The sequence below is a fragment of the Trachypithecus francoisi genome, unplaced genomic scaffold (assembly GCF_009764315.1).
Source record: "Trachypithecus francoisi isolate TF-2019V2 unplaced genomic scaffold, Tfra_2.0 Lachesis_group9, whole genome shotgun sequence".
NCBI lineage: Eukaryota > Metazoa > Chordata > Mammalia > Primates > Cercopithecidae > Trachypithecus > Trachypithecus francoisi.
Genome location: NW_022681474.1, coordinates 857,508 through 873,827, shown reverse-complemented (window position 1 = coordinate 873,827; position 16,320 = coordinate 857,508). Strand labels below are relative to the sequence as shown.

At 51.2% G+C, this 16,320-nt stretch overlaps 1 protein-coding gene across 4 annotated transcripts in view; it reads left to right on the top strand.

Moving 5' to 3' along the window:
- INPP5A (inositol polyphosphate-5-phosphatase A) overlaps positions 1 to 16,320 on the top strand; it is a 236,686-nt gene that overhangs the window by 150,420 nt on the left and 69,946 nt on the right. For all 4 annotated transcript variants that reach the window (XM_033209257.1, XM_033209258.1, XM_033209259.1 and 1 more), the window contains 2 exons: positions 1,617 to 1,680; positions 9,036 to 9,139. In XM_033209257.1, coding sequence (XP_033065148.1) covers positions 1,617 to 1,680; positions 9,036 to 9,139 — 168 coding nt within the window. The remainder of the gene's footprint in view (positions 1 to 1,616; positions 1,681 to 9,035; positions 9,140 to 16,320) is intronic.

Sequence of the window (16,320 nt, the reverse complement as noted above, 5' to 3'; positions counted from 1 at the left end):
TTGTGGGGTCATGGTTCTGCCCAAAACAAAGCAAGAGTGCATGAGTGCATGCGTGTGCAAGTGTGTGAGTGTGAGCAACATGTGAGTTCATGTGCACAAATGAGTTCGTGTGTGTGTGACCAAGTGTGTGTGTGCATGAGTGCGTATGTGCACAAGTATGAGTGCATGACGTGCAAGTGTAAGTGTGTGTAAGTGTGCATGTTAGTGCATGAGTGTGTGCGTGTGCGAGTGTGCTTGTGCAAGGGTGTGAGCAAGCACATGTGAGTGCATGAGTGCGTGTGTGCATGTTAGTGCATGTGAGCAAGTGCCTGTGTGTGCATGAGTGTATGTGTGCAAGTGTGTGCATGTGTGAGTGGGTGCCTGAGTGCGTGTGCACAAGTGTGCGAGTATACACAAGTATGTGCACGAGTGTGTATGAGTGCATTTGTGTGTGCAAGCGTGTGGTGTGCATGTGTGGACATGACTGCACAAGTGTACAAGTGAAGCCTTGGAATGAGGTGATGCTCGGGTGTTGCCCTTGTGTTGCCCACAGCCTCACACAGAGACAGTGAGGGATGCACGGTGCCCTGTGCTTTCAGCTGTCTGAGGACAGGCCCTGTTCGGAATGCAGAGTTGGGGTTAGAGCCCCCAGTGGCTAAGAGTCTCTTCCCTGCAGGAGGAACTGTGTGACATGGTCACAGTTGGGCTCCCTGCAGGCAGCCCCTGCCCTCCATCTGCAGCTGCGCCCGTGTGCCCTCCTCTCTGGCCCACCTGGCACTGCCCCTTCAAACTCTCCCCTGCTTTGTCCCAGCACCTGCCACCCACACAGGGCACACAGCTATCTCCTATGAGAGATTTGTTTAAGTCAGGTTTATAAAGGTCTAATGTATAGACGGTGAGATTCGCCCTGTTTGGGGTATAATTTAGTGAGTTTTGACAAAGGCAACCACTGCAACCCAGTGCAGAATATTCTGATCACCCCAGAGTTGCACCAGGCCCCATGGGGTTGCCAGATTTAGCAAAAGAAAAAAATACACAGAAATAATATACACGTCAATATGAACACACTGCTGCACGTAGACACAGGTTCACCTGTAGAAAATACGACGTGAAACTTGAAGTTCGGATCAACAAGTCACTGTCTGTGTAGTGTCCATCGACCCAGCCCTGTGGCGCCCGGCCCCGTACTTTTGCCTTCTCTGGTGTGGAGAGCAGGGGTCTCTGTGCTCTGCACCTGTCCGGCTAATTTGTGAGTGGGAGACACTGGCGGCTCCTGGGGCGATGGCGCAGGGTGGGGCCGGGCACAGTGGAGCTGATGGTTGGGGGCCCCGGGACGAAGCTGAGCATCCGTGCTGGGAAGGGTCTGGTCCACTCAATGACCAGCCTGCGGGACCTGCGCCCCTGCTGGAGCCAGCACTGGCTGCACGGCTCACCGCGTGCTTGGAGCTTGGTGGAGTTTGGGTGTTCGCAGGTTTCCTCTGCTTGACGTCTTGTGCCTCAGTAACTGTGATTAAATTACAACTGGTTAAACTCTTGCTCTAGCTAGTTTAAAAGAGCTTTTATTTATTGTTAAAAACGATGCTTTGGAAATATTCCCAGCACCAGTCTCTCATTTGATTTCTCTTTTTGCTCTACAGGCACTAGGAAGCTTTTATTTTCTTCATGAATCCTTAAAAAACATCTACCAATTTGACTTTAAAGGTAAGACTGCGTGCCGTCTTCCGGGATTTTGTCTCGGCGCTCACCCCTCCTGGTGTCTGGCTTCCCCAGGCCCCGCCTGCCCTGCCTCTGTGAATGGCCACTGTGGGCTGGGTGTCTTGAGCCACTGGCCAGAGGTCACTCCAAGGGCCTCCTGGGCCTGGTCTTGAGGCCCCGTGGCCGTCCCACACTGGCTCCCTGGCAAGGCTCTGGTGGGGACCTGGCTTTCCTAGTGTTAAGAGGAAGGAATAGTTTGTTTCTGTGTTTCCCTCCAGTGTAAGAAAATGAAACGCAAATAAGAGGGTTGCATGTTTCAGAAATAAGGACAGGCAGGGACAGTCCTCCGTGCCGCGAGCAGTGTCCCTGTTTGATGGTCATGTGCTGTGTGTCTTCACGGAAAAGACTTGCCCTGAGACGCTCCACTGACACGAGCTGTCCCCTCCTGTTCATTTCTTTGTTGGGGGCAGGTGTGTGACCTAGGCTGGGTGTGGGGCTTCCCTGCGGGCTCCAAATGGCCTGGGGGTGTTTGTGCCATGACTTCCTGTCTGATGCTATCGTTTCCTGCTGTGTGTGAGTCCGCGGAACCCCCGCAGCCTCCAGAGCAGATCACACCCATGTGAAGTGCCTGCTGTGGTAACTGGAGCCACAAACGATATCATCTCGCTCAGGTTCCGTGTTTGTGCCTCCCCGGGAGACGGAGCGCCTCATGTGAAATTGCGCGGCAGTCTCATCTCAGTTGCCTGAGTGGCGATTTCATTGATGATGAGAGCAAGATTCTGGCTGGCAAAATGATTTCTCACTGCCCTGTTACCTGAAGATCTTCAGATCCTTCCACATTCAGATCCTTTCCCATTCTAGCATCCGAGCCCTCCTACAAGGCCCGTGGCAGGATTGGCCACACAGAATCGCAGGAGCCGGCCGGGGGCGCTCTTCGCTGCGTTTCAGGAGACAGGGCACCTGCCTGCTGTGTGCGCAGGCATGGAGCGGCCGGCGAGAGCGGGGAGAGAGGGCGCTCAGACGCAGCGTGTGCCGCGGGAAGCTGCAACCAAGGAGCTTGTGTGTCAGGCTTCACCGTGCTCCAGATCCGCAGGACTTTTCTGTTTTTCAGTAGCCATTTGAATACCTGTTTTACTACCAGGTTAAATCAGTCATGAAGTGCCTGGTGACCCTACAGTGTATTTAAACCTCTACGTGAGATACACACTTCACTGTCGCAGAACTTTCCCCAGGGCCCTCCACGTGACCAAACTAACAAGAACAACATGAGGAGTGGGCGGCGTGTGCGTCCGGAGCATGTGGTGTGTCAGGAAGGCGTGCGGACACTGGAGACGTGTGGTCGCGGGAGACGTGAATGCGGGAGGCGTGCGGTCACCGGAGGCGTGCGGTCACAGGAGGCATGTGGATGCTGACGATGTTCTCAGTGCCCTGCACGGCAGGTGTTGCTGCTGATGCTCAGAGCAGTGCGGGGCCCTCGGACTGGGGGGTCGGGCTGGGGAGTTGGGCTCGGGGGTCAGGCCCAGGGGTCAGGCTGGGGCCTCGCCAGGCTGGGCAGTTGGGCTCGAGGGTCAGGCTGGGGGCTCGAGGCTCTGAGAAGGACTCAAAAAGAAAACTAGAAATCAGAAACAGCACCAGAAACGGAGCAGTGGCTCATCCGCGCATGGGCTGAGGGAAGAATCAGTGAGCTGGACGGTGTTAGAAACTTCACAAACTGAAAAGCAAGGAGAAATGAGAATAAATTTGAAAACAGAAGAAAATGGCCAAGACCTGTGGAACAGCGACAACCGGTGCAGCTTGTAAAGGGAACCCCAGTAGGAGTAGAAGGAAAGGAGCAGAAGGAGGATTTAACGTAGTGATGGTTTAGAACTTTCCAAACTTGTAACTGACACCAAACCACAGATCCAGAAAGCTCAGTGAATGCCAACACCAAGCAGGATAAATGCCAGAAAGTCGACCCCCGGCCACCTTGTATTGAAGCTGCAGAAAATCAAAGAAAAAAGAGAAAATCTTGAAAGAATCCAGGAGATTCCTTATAGGCGAGGTGATTCCTTACCTATAAAGGAACAAGGATAAGAATTACATTGGACCTTTTCCTGGAAACCATGCAAGAAGGAAGAGAGTAGTGTGAAATATTTACAGCATTATAAAAAGAAAAATATCAACCTAGAATTCTGTATTCAGAAAAAGAAATTATTCTTCAAAAGTGAAGAAAATTGACTTTGTCAGATAAGAAAAACTTGAAGTAATTTGTTGCCAGTAGACCTGCCTTGCAAGAAATGCTAAAAGAAGTTCTTCAACAGAAGGAAATATCATATAGCCCAGAAACTCTGGTTTACCTAAAGAAAGAAAAAGCATGAGAGAGGGAATAAGTGAAGGGAATAAGTGAAGGTAAAATGAAATGTATTTTTCTTACCCTTAATTGATCTAGCAGATAACTTTTGTTCAGAGTAGTAACAGCAGCCATCTATTGATTAACTGCAGCTTATGGATAAGTGGAATGAATAACAGAAATGTTGTAAGGACAGGAGGGAGGAATTTGGGGTACTCCGTTATAAGAAACCTGTACTATCGTTTTAAGGAATATAGTATTATTTAAAAGTGGACTTGGATTAGTTATACATGTATATTGCGAACTGGAAACCACTAAAAAACTTTTTAAAAGAAGTATAACTGATGTGTTAAGAGAGGAGAGATAATGGCACTGTATAAGATGCCCAATAAAAGCCAGAGAAGGCAGAAAAAGAATGGGACACCCCAAAGATACAAATAACAAAGGCAATAAGTAGAAAACTTACAAATATGGTAGATATTACTCCAACTATATCAACGACCCCTTTAAATATGAATGATCTAAATACACCAATTAAAGGACAGAGACTGTCGGAGTGGATAAAAAAAAAATACCCAACTATGTGTTGTCTTCTAGAAACCCATTTATATAAACACCTAAAGATGAATAGATAAGGGACGGAGGAAGGTTCTAACTGTTCTAACGTGAATCAAAGGAGAACTTAGAAGGGCCAAAAGAAAGCTGGAGGAGCTGTATTAATTTATAGCATCAAATGCATATATTAGAAAAGCAGAAAGATCTAAAATCAATTGTCTAAGCTTGTACCTTAGGAAACTAGAAGAAGAAAAGTAAATTAAACCAAAAGCTGGTTCTTTGAAGAAAATCAATAAAATGGATAAACCTCTAGCCAGACTAAGAAAAAAAGACACAAATTATTAATATCAGAAATTACCAGAATAGGCAGAGCAGACTTCAGAGCTAGGAAAGTTTTCAGCAGTAAAGAGGGACATTACATCATGATAAAAGATCAGATCTCCAAGAATACATAACAATCCTTAGTATCTAGGTGCCTAACAACAGAGTGTCAGAATACACAAGGCAAAAACCAGTAGAACTGCCAAGAGAAACAGATGAATCCACTATCGTAGTTAGAGACTTCAACACCCTGTATCAGGAATGAACAGATCTGGCAAGCATAAAATCAGGAAAGACATAGTTTAACTCATGAGCACCATCAAACAAATTGATCTAATTGACATTTATAGGATACCTCATCCAGTAACAGCAGAATATACATTTTTGTCAAGCTCACATGGAACATTCACTAAGACAGATCACATTCTGGGCCATAAAACACACCTTTACAAATTTAAAAGAATAGAAACCATATACAGCTTGCTTATAGATTACAATGGAATTAAACTAGAAATCAGTACCAGAAAAGTAGCTGGAAAATCCCCAAATACTTGAATATTAAACAACAAATATCTAAATAACATATGAGTCAAAGAAGTCTCAAGAGAAATTTAAAAATATTTTGAACCAAATGAAAATGTGAATACAACTTAACATTCGTGGGATATTAGAACAAATAATGTTTAGAGAGAAACGTATAGCATCAAATGCATATAAGGAAGAGCTAAAAAGAAAAAGCGCTAAGAAGAAAGGAAGAAAGAGCTAAAATCAATTATCTAAGCTTCTACCTTAGGAAGCTAGAAGAAGACAAGAAAATTCCAAGTAAGCAGAAGAAAAGAAATAATGAAAATTGGAACAGAAATCAACAGAATTGAAAACAGGAAATCAATAGAGAAAATCAACAAAACCAAAAGCTGATTCTTTAAAGAGAGCAATGAAATCGATAAACCTCTAGCCAGACTACGAAAAAAAGAGAGAAGACACAAATTATTAATATCAGAAATTAGAGAGGGACCATTACTGCTGATCCTGTGGACATTTAAAGGATAGTAAAAGAATATCATTAATTTCTGCCTATAAATGTAATAACTGAGATGGGCCAATTCCTTGAAAGACGCAATCTAAGAAAACTCGTACAAGGAAAACTAGATAATCTGAACAGGCCTATAGCTATTAACGAACATTGAATAAGTAATTAATAACCTGCTAAAAAAGAAAGCACTAGACCCAGATGGTTTCACTGGTGAATTCTATCAGGCATTTAAGGAAGACATTATACAAGTTCTCTACAATCTCTTCCAGAAAATACAAGCAGAGGACAAACATCCTAAATCATTCTATGAGGCCAGCATTACCCTAATACTAAAACCAGATAAAGACATTACAAAGAGAAGGAAAACTATGAACTGTAAACAAAAATGCTTAACAAAATTCCCAACAGGCAGTTATATACTGTGGCCAACCGAGATTTACTCCTGGTATACAGACTGGTTCAGCATTTAAAAATCAATTAATGTAATTCATCACAGCAACAGGCAAAAGAAGGAAAATCACATGATCATAGAATAGATGCAGAAAAAGCATTTCACAAAATCCACATCTCTTCATGATTTGAAGAAAGCTCCCAGCAAACTAGGAATAAAGGGGAACTTCCTCAACTTGATAAAGCTCCAAAAATCCTACAATGAATACCACACTTAATGAGAAATTAGATGCTTTTCCTCTGAGATCAGGAACAAGGCAGGGATGCCTCCTCTCCTACTTCTCTTCAACATCGTACTGAAAATCTTAGATAATGTAATAAGACAAGAAAAGGAAATAAAAGCCATATTGATGGGGTGATGGGAGATAGAACTATTTCTGTTTTCAGATGATATGATTTTGTCAAGAATCTCAGAGTCAGCAATAATAACAGACAAACCTGGTACTAATAAGCAATTATAGCAACATTGCAGGATGCAAAATTAATATACAGAAATCAGTTGCTTTCCTATATAGCAGCAATAAACTGGTGGAATTTTAAATTAAAAACATAATACCATTTACTTAAGTACACACCAAAAGGAAGTACTTAAGAATAAATCTAACAAATTAATACAAGATCTCTATGAGGAAAACTATAAAACTCTGATGAAATAAAGAAGATCTAGATAAATGGAGAGAGATTTCATTTTCATGGACAGTGCTGTGGTTGGAATGTAAGTGCTCCCCACCCCCAAATTCATCTGCTGACCTCCTAACCCCTAAGGTGATGCTGTTAGGAGGTGGGGCCTTGGGAGGCTGATTAGGGTGTGAGGTCAGAGCCCTTATGAATGGGATGGGAGCCCTCATGAAAGAGGCTGGGAGTTCATTTGCCTCTTCCACATGTGAGGACACACACAAGGCACCATCTGTGAGGAACCTCATCTCCTAGCACCCTGATCTTGGACTTCCCATCCCCCAAAACTAGGAGAAAGACACTTACTTTGTTTGTAGTCACCCAGTCTATTTTACTGTAGCTGCCCGGTGGACTAAGACAGATGGGAAAACCCAGTACCGTCAAGGGTTCAGCTCTTCCCAACTTCAGCTATAGATTCAACACAGCCCCAGCAAGGTGTGTCATGCCATTGAAAAGCTGATTGTCAAGGTTATGTGGAAAACAAAATACCCAGAATAGCCCAGAGATTTGAAGAAGAGGAGCAGAGTCAGAGCCCGCACTTCCCGACTTCAAGACTTGCTGTTCTGCCTTGTAGGTGAATGGGCCAAGCAGGCTGTGGCATATCAGCTCCATGGGGTGCTATTCGGCAATAAAAAGAAGTGAGCTTTGAAGCCATGAGAAGACACGGAGGAGCCTGACATGCCTGCTACCAATGAAAGAAGCCAACCTGAAAAGGCTACACGCTGTGATTCCAACTCTGTGACACTCTGGAAAAAGCAGAACTATGGAGACAGTGAAAGGATCCGTGGAGTCTAAGCTCCGAGTTTAGGGAACAGCCTCTATTTAATGTTCTGTCCATGCTCCATAAGTCGCTGAAACATCCCATGCTGTCTCCTGTCCATGAGGCACCCACATCCAGGACTGTGCACCCAGGGCTGGGCCAGGTCACAGCACCCAGGGCCAGGTCAGAACACAGCACACAGGGCCAGGCCAGACCACAGCACCCAGGGCCGGGCCAGACCACAGCACCCAGGGCCGGGCCAGACCACAGCACCCAGGACCAGGCCACACCACAGCACTCTGTTTTTGCCTGGGACTCCTGCCCACCCCAGTGGTGACCCAGCACCTCGGCCCACAGTGCCGTGGTCCTCAGGTTGCCCCCTCTGTCCCTCCTGCCACAGTGGAGTGGATAATACCCCAGAAACTGCAGGTTGGAGCTGCTCGTGGGACACAATACACTGCCCCAAAGTGGTCTCCAGGAACCTCCTTGACACCCGTGAGTGTCACCTCAGTGACCCAGGAGCCATCCTATGGCATCTTGCAAAGAGGCCAGCGGCCACCTGCCCACCGGGCCCAGCAGGAGTTTGAGGAATGGATCCCTGCCATCCTTGATCATACCCCACCATGGGTATGGAGCTACCTGTCCATAAAAAGACTGAGGCCTGGTTGTGAACAATAGTAAGACCGGCCCTGCCCATGGGCAGGCCTATGTCCCTGGGCCTGGCCTATCCACTGGGGGCTCCAGGGAGGTGCCAAACAGCCACTGGCAAAGCCCATCTGGGAGGTACCCTGCCGCAAGCTGCCTCTCTCACTGTCACACATAAACCTCTTCCCTGAAATATGAGTGATGGAGGCTGGATACCGGGAGGAAATCAATGTTATTAAATAAATTCATGTGAAGGTCTGAGTGAATGGTAATTCTGCAGCCCTCTTAAATATATTCACGGGTTTAAAAGAGGATGCCAATTAGCTCCTGTAAATCTGCAGGCTGGGGGCTCTCAGGGGATCATGGAGTGGAGTGTCAGATTCCAGGTCATGGGAGGGAAATTTATGAGCCACAGGCATGGAGCAGCCAGCCCACCGGGGGTCTGTTCAGGATTGGCGCCCTCGTTGGGGCCTCCTCTCGGGGGCCTCCCTTGCTCCCATTGGGCTGCAAGCGGGGCAGAAACAGGTTGTGCTCCAGGCTGGTTGGTGGGCACAACGATGGGATAGTCACCTCATCCTTCTGGTCTTTTCCAGCTAAGAAGTATAGAAAGGTCGCAGGCAAAGAGATCTACTCGGATACCTTGGAGAGCACACCCATGCTGGAGAAGGAGAAGTTCCCGCAAGACTACTTCCCCGAGGTACGTAGCAAGGCTTTCTTACCACCGTGTTTACTTCCCAGAGTGAGCCAGTCAGAAGCGACGCTGAACACGGAATTTTTGCATTGCACTGTTGCTGATCACAGCTGCCTGTTGTTACCTCTGATAATCCGTCTTCCTGGGAGTCCGGGCTCCTGTGGTTGGCCCGGGCTGTCGTATGTCCGGTTGTTACCTCTGATAATCCGTCTTCCTGGGAGTCCAGGCTCCTGTGGTTGGTCTGGGCTGTCGTATGTCCGGTTGTTACCTCTGATAATCCATCTTCCTGGGAGTCCAGGCTCCTGTGGTTGGTCTGGGCTGTCGTATGTCTGGTTGTTACCCTCTGATAATCCGTCTTCCTGGGATTCCAGCCTCCTGTGGTTGGTCTGGGCTGTCGTATGTCCAGTTGTTACCTCTGATAATCCATTTTCCTGGGAGTCCAGTCTCCTGTGGTTGGTCTGGGCTGTCATATGTCTGGTTGTTACCTCTGATAATCCCTCTTCCTGGGATTCCAGCCTCCTGTGGTTGGTCTGGGCTGTCGTATGTCCAGTTGTTACCTCTGATAATCCATTTTCCTGGGAGTCCAGTCTCCTGTGGTTGGTCTGGGCTGTCACATGTAAGGGTAGTGAGAATCTAAGGCATTAGCACCACAGCAATCAGTAAATTCCTGAATCCTCGAATCCATGAAAAAGACGCTTTGCCAAAAGATGTAGGAAAATTATTCAGCTCCCCTGGCGTGCACTTGGGGTCCCCTGCACGCCCAGCTGGGAGAGGGTGGGCTGGCTGGTGGTAACCAAGACAGTGGCTGATGGTTGCGTGTGCCCGTGGTGTGAATGTGGGGCAGGGGCACGGTCCCGTGTCAGATACAGCCTTGGTGGTTGCACCAGGCTGCGAGCAGCAGGGTCCCAGCAATTATGCCTACGTCACACGGAGAGTTTAGAATCAAAATGTGTGGAAGGCATTTGTCATCTCGCTGCCAGACGGTGTTGATAAGAAACTGGTGTTTCCTTCTGGCCGCCTTGCTCTTTTGCTGAGCTGTGTGTGTGCAGCTGTTGCTTGTGCATGTGATCTTTGGGTAAACCTCACACGCGGCATTTTCAGCATCTGCCTGGCTGTGTAGTTAACCTGTCGAGGCAGCGTTTGCTGCTTTGCCCTTCCTCATCTGCTAAATCACAGTGGGGTGCAGGCACCGTGGCCAGAAGTGGCCCGGGCACTGAGGCGGGTTTGGGGCATCCAGGCACCGTGGCCAGAAGTGGCCCGGGCACTGAGGCAGGTTTGGGGGCGTCCAGGCTGTGATATAGGAGCTCTCGTCCGGACCTGTCTGCGCAGCCAGCCCCAAGAAGGATTGCTCCGCAGTCCTGTCTCCACGAGAGTCGTGCAGGCTGAGGCTGCTACGGAGCTGACTTCCAGCAAGGCCACAACTTTATTAACTTGCTTTATGGCCCACACCTTGAGTGAGGGACTGTGGCCGCCCAGTGAAGGATGGGGCGCTCCTGTCACCCTGTGGCTCAGCCTCCTCATCCATCTTCCCTAGGCCAAGGACACCGTGTCAGTGGGCCAGCCTCCCGTCCTCGGTCCTGCTTCCGGCACCGCCCGCTTGCCTCCCTCTGCTCCAGGTGTCCTGTGGTTGGAAAAGGATACACAAGGAAGCTCCATGGTCTTCTCCATGCACAGGCGCATCCCTGGGTCATGATAGCCTCCCTGAAGGGGCCGCCTGTGGTGCAGGCCCATCAGAAGGGCAGGGTGGCAGCTGTGGTTCCCCTGGAGAGCCTGTGAGCTGAACTCTGGCCTCTCTTGAACTCAGCCAAGGCTCTCATCTCAGAGTGACCGGAGACAGACTCAGGGCCCTTTGTGGGAAGCATAGGTGCTGGGGAGGCCTGGGCTGGGCAGGGCCATGCGCTGCTACTTGATGACATGAGGAGAGCAGCTGTGGGCAACCGGGCTGGTCCAGGCAGGGGCTGTTGACCCAGCACCTTGTCTTGGGACACATGTGACTGCATTGCTGTCCAGGGCCGTGGCTGGACTGAGTGCTGCTGTGCTGTCCCCTCCTCACCAGGTGTCCACTTACTCACTGGGTCCTGTCCACCCTGGATGGGGTAGGAGAGCCCACAGGGAGCCCCATAGTCCCTAGGGGTGAGGGCCGAGGTAAGTCACGAGGGGCCAGGGGCCACATGGTCTGCCAGGGTGGGAAGCTCAGGGGCAGCAGGCCCTCAGCAAGGAACAGACACTCTAGGGTCCTCCCAGGCAGCCACACAGGCTCCTGACCCTTCCGTACCTCAGCCCCGCCCTGAAGCAGCCCTGCCGCTCCAGCCAGCGGAACCTCCTTCTTGCGCCCACACCTCAGGCTTCTCTCCTGGACTCAGCAAGCGGGGATCGAGGCTGGGCCCAGGCTGAAGTTGGGCAAGGTCTGGGGGCCTCTGCTATGACTTTGCCACCCTTTGGAGGGTGGGTGCCCCAGCAGGGGTCTGAGTGTGGGCCCTGGCCTCGGTCCCTGACACCAGTACTCTGAGTCCTCTGTGATGCTAGGGGCCTGCTGGCGTGGATCGGTGGAGGGCGTAGCATGGGGGGCTGCCCCTCCCCCAGGAAGAGCAGCCTCAGCCCTGGTTTGTTTAGAAACTCCAGCCTCCAGCCTGGGTCCAGCCCCTTCCCGCCTGCCGTGGACCTGGCTCCAGGGACTGCGGTGTTGTGTCCACAGGCAGAGGAGAAGGCAGATTCTGGAAGGTAGACGATTCCTGGGAGGAAAAGGCGCCGAGCCTCTTTGTGTGGACCCGTCTCTCCCCTGGGAGAGCAGCGTGTTGCTGTCCGCGGCCTGGTGGTCAGCTGCTCAGCAGATCCTCGTGGCTGCTGGTGCCTGGGACGGGGGGCCAGCCCCTGCCCTGGGCCAAAGCCTCCCTGTGGGTCCTCCCGGGACCCATGTGTTTGAGGGTCTGCAAAGGTTTTCCGACATTTCCTCTTCCCTGGTAAATTAACAAAAGGAAACTCTTATTTAAAAAACTATAAGCTTCTAATGTTCTGTCCGTAGTGTGGGTTTTTAACCCCACAGAGGCTGTGTGGCGCCCCGTGTCCCTGCTGGAGGGAGGAAGGAGGAGGGAAGGGTCCGGGGAGCCATGGGGGTCCCAGCCTGGCAGCCCGACCGGGCCCGCGCCTCCCTCTGTGCCTCTGCGCCCAACCTCTTGCTGTGTGTAAACACATTTTGGAGGAAGGAACTAGTTTCAGACTGATTTCTCTTTCTTTTATTACCGTCACTTAAGGGTAATCTAAATGTAATTACCTTGATGGGGGTATAATGCAGTCTCGGGTAATTACAGCCACTGCAGAAACTAACAAAACTTTCTCTGCTGATTTATGGATGCTTTTGGCTTGGTATGAATTTCAAATGATGCCTCTGGGAGCCACACTCCAGATAATGTGAGGCCATTTTTAAAAAGCAGATTTGTGTAGTCGATCAGGGCGAGTCATTTTTTTCCTTTTGCCCGTAGTGAGAAATTGGTTGTTACCATAGATCACAGGGCCGGCTGCAAGCTCTTATGAAAGATGAATTAATTCCACTAATGCTCTGAACGGGCCTTCGGCGTGAGAGCTGTGTGGCGATAACCTCCCCGCAGCCTCTCTTTTCTCCGTGGCGATTTATGCCGTCTTTTAGTGGATGAAACCGGCTGGAGCCGCTATCCATCTGCCGGCTGAAGGAACCCTATTAATGGGCCTGAGGGAGACTTCATGTCGTCAGGTGAAGGATGTGCCCCACCCCCACGTGATGTGGTGTCATTTCTGAGGTGAAAACCTCTCTGGGAGTAGAGGAGCCCACATGGGCCGGGGGGCGGCCACCTCAGGAGAGCAGAGCCACGACCGTCCCATCTGCAGGCTCCTGAGGGCTCCCGGAGCGAGGGCTTTGAAGGTGGCCGGTGATCCCGCATACAGCCTGGGATGGAGGAGACCCCCAGCCCTGGCCATACACCCTCTGCTTCCATTTGCCGTGGCCTGAGCAACAAGTATGTACATCCAGAAGCTTCTGGGGTCTTCCTGAGTCCTGAGCATGTGAGCGGTGGCTGAGGCCCCAGGATGCCCGTCTCTGCCTCCCAGCACTTCCTAGCCCTGCTCTGGAGGATGGTGTTGGGTGTGGGGTGTGTCCACCTCAGGCTGGGGTGCTCAGGTGCGCCCGTGGGGGCGTGGCCTCTGGGAGGGGCCCCTGAACCTGCTGATGACTCTGGGGACCTCCTTCCTCTTGGGCCACCCCACCCCAGCCCTGGCTGCATGCTTGGGGCTTGGCCAGCAAGGGGAGTGAGGCATCAGGAAGTGGGGAGTTCAGTGCAGGAACTGGGGCGGTGGTTCCAGTTCTGGTTTTTTCTCCAAAGAGCTGGCGGGTTCAGGCCCCAGTTTCCTCGCTGGGGAGATGAGGGCAGTGCCTGTCCTGAGTGCCGGCGGGGCCACTAAAGGGTGCGTGGGACGCTCTCTGTGAGGACGCTCCCCGTACCGCGCATCCCACCCTAAACCCAAGGATGTGACCGTACCTGTAGCCACGGGTCATGGAAGTGTCAGGACACTGTGGGCTGTGGCTTCATGTGTTCCTACTGTAAAATCCCTAGAAACCCTGTCTTGGCACAGTTGTAGCTGCTCTGATGAGCTTACCTCAAAAGGAGCTTATTTTCTACAAATACTGTAGAAAATAGTTGGTTATGATAATATACTGTTAAATTTTCTGAGATTCATTTGCAATTTATTTTAAAATCTTAAATTAGAATCCTAAAGTTACAGTTATTACCAATTTATATTATTCAAAAATAACGTTGTTTTTTGTTTCATTTGTTCGGTCTATGGATAATTAATGTTGAAAAAAATTCTCCATTACTGTGGAAAACTTAAAAATCTAAAAAAACCAAGAGGTACACACGTGCACATAGATTCAAGACACACAAACACACACCCTAATTAACACAAATAATTGAAAACTCAGGAGAAGAATAATTAATTTTGGTTCAAAAATTTACAAATGCCTTCCATTTTTAATGGAAGTAAAACTGTTGACAGTTATAGCAAATTCTAGGTAAAAACCTGGGTGTGCTCAGTTTGGGGTTTCTGCCATACCTGTCAATTCAGAGGCGTGCATGCAGGGAGGTGCTGTGTCCCTGTGTCCCGGGTCCTGCTGCCTGTCTGGAAGCAGGATAGGCAGTGCCTGGGCACAGCTCTGCCGCACGTGGGAAGTGCCTGCCTCTGCGTGCCACGGAGCACCTTTGCTGTCTCGTTCCATAATGTACTCTGGGTCTCTGGCTCCAGCACTCTGGGGCTCTGGCTCCAACCAGCGGGACGGAGACCCCAGCCTCATGGGCTGTCCCAGCGGGGGATGTGGACAGTGCCTGCGCCCAGGAAGTGGGCTGTGGGATGCTTGGGGTGGGCTGGGGCTCACGTTTACACAGGGGTGACTGAGAGCTTAGGGAGTGGCAGGGGCACTAGCGTGAGTCTGGACACGGGAGCTGGCAGAGGGCATCTGTCAGTGCTGGTTAGGAGCGGCCTCCAGGCTCCCTGCCGAGCCCACACACCGGGGTTGGGACTCCTCTCCCTCCCGTTGGGTGCCCCCCACCCTTCGGACTCACCATTTCTCCCAGAAGAGCTGGCCCTGACTGTCTCACAAGGCCAGCTTCCCCTGCAGTCGCCCCTGTGACTTGGTGCAGGCAGACACCTGTCCCGGTCGCTTGGTGATTGCATCGGCGAGGACAGATCCGGGCTCTTGTGGTGGTTGTCAGCTAGTGAGGACATGGCTCTGGGCTCTTGCACTTGTCAGCCGTGCCTCCTGCACAACTCTGTGCCCGCGGTGTCCGTCTTCCCGTTCATGTTGACCGCAGGTTTCCCACCCGCCAGCCGGAGGCCCCGATGGAGTCAGTTTCTGGGGAACTGGCCCTCGACCATCTGCACACACAAGCGGCTTTAGCACCCCCACACATGCGGCTTCACCCCCACACACACACGCGGCTTCACCCCCCCACACACACGTGGCTTCACCCACCCCACACACATGTAACTTCACCCCCCCACACAGGCAGCTTCACCCCCCCACACACACACAGCTTCACCCACCCCACACACATGTAACTTCACCCCCCCACACACACGTGGCTTCACCCACCCCACACACATGTAACTTCACCCCCCCACACACAGGCAGCTTCACCCCCCCACACACACACAGCTTCACCCACCCCACACACACGTAACTTCACCCCCACACACAGGCAGCTTCACCCCCCCACACACAGGCAGCTTCACCCCACACACACATGTGGTTTCACCCACACACACGCGGCTTCACCCCCCCACACACATGCAACTTCACTCCCCACACACGCAGCTTCACCCCACACACACACACGCAACTTCACCTGGACACACACACGGCTTCACCCCTACAGACACGTGGCTTCACCCCACGCACACACGCAAGGCTTCACCCTCACATACACATGGCTTCATCCCCACACACACGACTTCACCCACACACACACGTGCGGCTTCACACACGCCACACACATGCGCAGCTTCACCCCTGCACACACACACACAGCTTCACCCGCATGGGTTCTGAAGGCTCGGCCTGACCTCTGCAGCATCCGGTTCCCGAAACACGTCAGGCCACCCGGTCCCCCGCAGACAGGAGGTGTCGAGGCACAGAAGATGAGCCGCTGGTGCTCTAGGGGAGTCATTGTGTATGGAGACGCCTCGGCCTGCAGGGACAGTGCCTTTTCTCCTGGAAAGATGCCTGCCTCCCGCTGTCACTAGTAGAGGGGCCTCACCTATTTACTGTAGGTTTGTCACCAGTCACACGTCCAGCCTTCTCCCATGGCAGCCCCCATGGGATGAGAGCCCAGCCTTGGGCCCAGTGACTGTGGCCTAAATCTGCCAAGGGACCATAGATGCAGTTCTTAACCTCTGAGCCTCAGTTTCCCTTTCTGGTTGGCCTGAGGGTTGGGTGTGTGCCTGTGTGTTGGGTGCCAGCCCACAGCAACTGCTGGTGCACAGAGCCACACCCTCGCAGCTGCCCGGCAACATGGCCTCTGTCCTCCCGTCCTTGTGCCCGAGGCCTCACAGCTGGGACTTGAACCCGGCAGCCCGCAGTCCTGTCTTACCCACTGCCTTGAGGCCCTGGATGCTGCTGGTGTGGATCCTGTGCGTGGCTGGGCTGTGGGGGGTGGGTGGTG